The sequence below is a fragment of the Corylus avellana genome, chromosome ca11 (genome assembly GCF_901000735.1).
Source record: "Corylus avellana chromosome ca11, CavTom2PMs-1.0".
Lineage (NCBI taxonomy): Eukaryota > Viridiplantae > Streptophyta > Magnoliopsida > Fagales > Betulaceae > Corylus > Corylus avellana.
This window is the reverse complement of record NC_081551.1, coordinates 16,200,228-16,206,293: the sequence shown is the minus strand read 5'-3', so window position 1 is coordinate 16,206,293 and position 6,066 is coordinate 16,200,228. Positions and strand designations below refer to the sequence as shown.

Genomic DNA, 6,066 nt, shown 5'->3' with positions numbered 1-6,066 from the left:
AAACCGAGCCTTATTGACTGCGTCAGTCTGTTTAACATTCAGACTGTACCTAATACTTCGGCGCCACTTCAGAGGTCTACAGTGCCATGTAAACTCAGGGGGTTTGCCAAACACCCTCAGAGTAATATGTACAAAAGAAAAGAATGTTTGGACTTGGAGACAAAGGAAAAAAAAAAAGTGAGAAAGAAGAAACAAAAAGGAGATGCATGTACCTAGAAAAGGACAAAGCAAGATAATAGAGGAACATGTAAAAAAGAAAAGAATGTTTGGAGACAAAGGAAAAAAAAAAGTGAGAAAGAAGAAACGTAAAGGAGATGTGGAGACCTAGAAAAGGATAAAGTAAGAGAATAAATGAGCATATACAAAAGAAAAGAAGGTTTGGAGATAAAGAAATAAATAAATAAATAAATATGAGTTACGTGTTCAATTTCTCAACCGCATAACTGGATAAATTTGAGTAATTTCCTAGTAAAAATAAGAATTTTCTATCCTGTATTCACAACCTAAATCACCCCAGAGCATCCACAGATCCAAGAAGCCAAAAATATATTGGCTTTGTGGCAATGAATTGAACAACTTCACTCAGGTTGCTTTCTTTGCATATAGAAGCCACCAAAGAAACTTCTAGCTACCTGAAATTTTGTCGTGCATCATTTGCTTGCCAAGAAGGGCATGGGAAAATCAACAAAATTTCTAAGTCTGCCAAGCAAAAACAATTTGAAATTTAAAAAGCTTTGAGCAAGACTTCATCTCTAGCCCCCCATAATCGATCAAACAGCACATATTTTAATTAACTATCATGACAGATATAGTCACTTTTGAGTTCCTATTTGACTTAAGAAATAAAAAAAAGGTTTTGATTGCCGGTTTGACCTCCATTAGGAGCCGACCGACCTATCAGGTTGCATCGGGTTAGTAGAGTGGTTGCTTGAATAGGCCTATAGTACTCAAAGATGGTAAACTTAAATATTGGTTGCTAACTTTGGTGAGGCTTGAAATAGATATCTAAACTTGCAAGAAAATAAGGTGTAGAAATAGAAATAAAGGAAAAGAATAAAGGAGCATGTACCGATTAAAAAAAAAATAGAAAAAAAGATGAGAAAGAAGAAAAGAAAATGGGATTTGGTGACCTAGAAAACGATAAAGTGAGAGAATAAAGGAGTATGTGTGAAAGGAAAGAATGTTTGGAGACGAATAAAAAAAAAAAAAAATGAGAAAGAAGAAATGAAAAGGAGATGTGGAGACTTAAAAAAGGACACAGCAAAAGAATAAAGGAGCATGTACAAATGAAAAGGATGTTTGGAGAAAAATGAAAAAAAATAAAATAAAATAAGAAAAAAGAAACGAAAAGGAAATGTGAAAATCTAGAAAAAGATAAAGTAAGAGAATAAATGAGCATGTACAAAAGGAAAGAATGTTTGGAGATAAAGGAAACGAAAAGGAGATGTGGAGACCTAAAAAAAGATAAAGTAAGAGAATAAATGAGGATGTACAAAATGAAAGAAGATTTGGAGAGAAATGAATAAGTACGTGTTAGATGCTCAATTTCTCAAGCTCTCCAACTCATATTCATATGTTGATGAGTGATAGGTAGGCAGCTAAAGGTAATAATAAGACTATCTGATGACAGATAAATGAATGATAACGATAAGATATAACAAGAATGACTAAATAGCCAAAGCTTTATTCAAACATTGAGCTATTGTTGCTTCTGCATAATTTTCTTCCCAAGCACTCACTTCCTTTCGCCTAGTTTAGCAATCAGCAAAGTTTCTTCTTCATTTTTTTTTTTTTTTCATCCATGAAACTAGAAATTTTATCCTTTATAAACCATATCTGTGATAGTTAGACCTAGTATTCAAGGATGATGAACTTCAATATTGGTGCCAACTTGGTGAGGCTCGCAATAGTTATCTATTAATACAAAGGCCACCAATTTAATGTTTGTTTCAAGCTTACCAAAGTTTCATTTTTTTTTAATATTTGGACACCTAACCATCGGGTTGTGTCCATTTTTCATTTGAGTTACTCTAAATATCAATCTCTCATACCACTAGGCTGATAGGATAATATTCATTGATCCTTAAAAAAAAATTTCCCTTTTTAATAAGAGACATGTTATTCTTTCATCTTTTTTTGAAATTCACTATTAGATCTGTAGACTGTAGGACCCAAATTCAATGGTAAATTTTGAAAGAAAAAAAAATGAATGGAGATGGATGAGAGATAAGTATTGGAACTGAAGCACTGATTAGTTCATTTGGAGGGACATCTTCCAATGATGAACAGTCTCAGTTCGGCTGTCAAAAACCACCGAAAACCAAATATGAGATTGGTGCTCAATCTACTAGTGTTTCTTTTCTCACCTTAAAAATAAAAAAAAATAAAAATTCCAACATTCAAGCAACCATATCAAATAGCACTATCACTAACCGACTCTTATGGTGAAAACCCCCTTACCGAGAAAAAAAAGAAAAAAAGAAAAAAAAATGAAGCATTTGAGTAGGTCTAATTCCTCAACAGAATCAGCATGGGCGGAGGAAAAGGGTGTGCTTGAGTGTGATATTTGAAGGTGATGCAGAAGAGTTTAGCCATGCTGGATGTCTTGTCTCCTTTCCTTTCTTAGAATCTTGGGTACAAATTCTGCAGCACAAGCGCTAAGCTAGAAAGGTTATAATATTAATTGCCCTTGTTCATTGGCAGTGGAAGCTTTGCCCAAAAACAGAGACATAAATTGTTTTAAGGCAAACAAACAAATGTAAAACAACGCTTACTTTGCCATGCAAACAGTTGGAGACAAGAAACTGAAGTTGAATGAACATTCTTTTAATGTAACATCCTTGATTTAGAAACACATGACTCATCGTTTGGAATTTCTGCTGCAGCAAGCCAATATTAGGTTGCACTTCTAAGAACATTAAGGAGCATATCAGGATATCACCATCTCTACGGTCTCTTCTTAATCAAAAAATAAGAACTTGCTATCCTGCATTCACAACCTGCAGTTTCTGCTTGAGCTAAACATTTTCACACAAGATATGGCTCCTCTGGATTCGCATGCATTGCATTGGATTCCGGTGGAACTACTTCGTTTTAACTGGCTCTGTATCAGAGGGATAGCAGCTCTAAATCACCCAGAGCATCCTTGAGCTGACAGATCCAAGAAGCCAAAAATATCTTGGATTTGTAGCAATGAATTGTACAACTTCACTCAGGTTGCTTTCTTTGCATATATAAGCCACCAAACAAACTTCTACCTCTCTTTGGTTCAGTGGTAACGAGAAATGCTGATAAGTCAGTTGACACTTACCTGAAATTTTTGTCGTGAATCATTTGCTTGCCAAGAAGCGCATAGGAAAATCAACAAAATTTCAAAGTCCGCCAAGTAAAAACATTTTGAAATTTAAAAAGCTTTGAAAAAGACTTCATTTCTACAGCACATATTTTAATTAACATGCATGACAGTTGACAGATATAGTCACCGAGATCACAAACCTTCAGATACCAACTACTCAATGGAAGAATCTCCTCCGACATCGAGCAGATCCAAGCTCCTCGTAGTCGGATTTAGTAACACACATTGCTTCGAAATCAGGACTAGATACCAAAAGCGATCCCCCTCGCCAGACACCTAGTATGGGACTGAACAAGCAATGGAGAATTTTAACCCAAGGATATAGTAGAACCTCTGAAAACAAAATACTATACTTTAGGATGGAAATTTACTCTTCTTGAGTTGTTATCTTCACTTGATAGTCATCAGGGACAAGAGGCCGGAGCTCCTTCTCTCTGAAATTTAGTAAATCAATAACATTAAAGACAAAAGTCTGGACTCTGAATGGTGCTTTAAAATGCTGGCTATAAAGAAATGATAAGAGTTGTTAGAAGTTACAGTCTATCAGCAAATCGAGGAAATAATGTGCTTCCACCGGTTAAAATAATGCTGCCCAAACACAAAATTCAAACACAAACATTGGTATTTGAACATGAAAGAGAGAAGGGAGGGAAAATATTGAGATGTTTAAGAGCACCCAAGACTTTGTAAGAACACCTTTCATAAAGTACAGGGTGAAGATGAGGATGGCAAGAATTGACAGCCCGAACAATACACTCCGCTAGTCCGGCTTGGTTCATTCCTGCATAAACGGGTTCAAGTCAGCAATTCTTAAAACAACATCAAAAAGAACAGGCAAACCTAAAAAGCGATTAAGATTTTGTTTCTCATTATAATGACAGTATCATCTTCCCACCATATCAGGAATGATGATACCATGAATTCAAAATCAAAGTGTACAGCTACTATATGTGTGATAAAGAAAAAAGATAGCATGATAGTTTTGATATTGTAAAGTTCCTTGTAACCAATTCTCAGTACAGCAGATATTATATATACACTTGAATCTCTCTGAAAGATTAAGAGAGTTTACACCATCAAATTCTTTGCCTTCAAGGAAGCATGTAACAGTAACTTAAAGAAAGTTGAACAATCAAGATAGTCACTACCTAGACTATAAACACTAAAACAAGCAGAAATCCAATCATTCATAACCGTCCAGCAATCTCACCATCAACAAATTTTCTACACTAAAATGTGCTTCACATAAAGAAACCTGAAAACATACTCTACCATTACAGAGATTGGAATATGATACAGACCCAGATCCAAAGGACGGAAGAGCATATCCGGGACAAGAAAGCGCTCATTTGTCAATTCAAATTCCTGCACACAATCAAAAAACAAAAACAAAAACAAAATTAGCGAAAAGAGAAAGGAAATGACTTTGTCCAAGGAAATGGGATACACTGGTACATTTTTTGTTAAATCAACTCTCTTTCGATCTTCATGCTTCTCTGTAATCTCAAAGTGATCCATGCCCTCCTTAGATCCCAATTCTGCAGGTGGGTCACCGTCAACGTCTGCCACAGACAAGTATCTCCGTGCTTGGTCGGGATCCTTAACATAGCCCTTGGTGTGCGTAACACCATCTGGAAGCACATACGTGCACCTCAACAAGTTGTTCTTCCCAGACGTCCTACACAGAACGAAATTTCAACTCCTCCGAGCCACCGCAAATGTTTCCCGACAAATCAATAAACATACGAACCTGGCCATATGGAGGTCACGCGCAACGTCGAGGGAGACGGCGCAGAGCTTCTCTTTGACGTCGTCCATCAGGAAGGTCTCGTCCATGACGTTGACGGAGCGATAGGAGACGAGCTCCTTGAGGTAGTTGGTGAGAGCTTTGCCGCCGAGGTCGATGCGCTTGACGGCATAGTTGAGCGTGAAGTTCTGGAACACCGGGGCGGCGTGGGTGAAGGAGAAGCCGCAGTCGACCACCAGGCTGCATTGGGCCGCCCGGGAGCCGACATGGGGGCGGCGGCTCGCCTCGTAGAGATGGGCGAGGGCGGGGGAGTCGGCGACGTAGAGGGCTTTGAAGTTGAAGTCCTCGAAGACGAGCTCATCGGTGGCGCGTTGGATGGAGGGGAGGGCGAAGAGGGGCTCGGTGAGTAACAGGGAGGACTGGGAGGGGGTGATGTGGAGGAGGGAGGAGAAGAGGTGAGCCCAGATGTCTCGCTGGAGGTCCGGGTTGATGAGGTAGCCGCGGTCGAGCGGGCGGCGGACGGCGGCGGAGGTGAAGTCGAAGGAATCGTCGTGGGAGGAGGAAGTGGTGGTGGAGGGGGGGACGAGCCATTTCTTGGAGGAGACGGGGCGGAGGAGGCAGTTGGGGAGGACGGCGGAGGGGTCGCGCTCGCCGCCTAGTCCGGCCTTGATGAGGCCGCCTCCGTTGTCAAGGACCACCACAGGATTCCACATGTCTCCTACGCCCTGACGAGATTTTGGAGTTTCGGGACGATGAAATGGGGTTTTGCTTTTTCTTTCTTTTTCCGTCGAATGGAGAAAGGTTTATGTTTAATGATTTGAGAAATTATATTTAAAATCTTTAGGTAAATGCGTTTTTATTAAAAGCTCACTGGATATTTTTTTTTTTTGAAATTTAGTCCCTGGGTCACTCGAAACTATTAGAAAACTTCCTACCGTCAATTTTTGTTAACTTTCGTTAATCT

The 6,066-nt window shown here is 39.0% G+C and overlaps 1 protein-coding gene across 1 annotated transcript; it reads right to left on the bottom strand.

Annotated features, from left to right (window-relative positions):
• Positions 1 to 2,805: 2,805 nt before the first annotated feature.
• On the bottom strand, positions 2,806 to 5,893 carry LOC132166642 (actin-related protein 6). Its single transcript, XM_059577490.1, has 8 exons — positions 5,106 to 5,893; positions 4,811 to 5,033; positions 4,657 to 4,720; positions 4,052 to 4,136; positions 3,893 to 3,943; positions 3,727 to 3,789; positions 3,496 to 3,642; positions 2,806 to 3,310 (listed from the first exon to the last, which is right to left on the bottom strand). The coding sequence occupies exons 1-7, from the start codon at positions 5,813 to 5,815 to the stop codon at positions 3,513 to 3,515; spliced, it is 1,326 nt and encodes a 441-aa protein (XP_059433473.1). The 5' UTR covers positions 5,816 to 5,893; the 3' UTR covers positions 2,806 to 3,310; positions 3,496 to 3,512.
• Between the last annotated feature and the right edge of the window lie 173 nt (positions 5,894 to 6,066).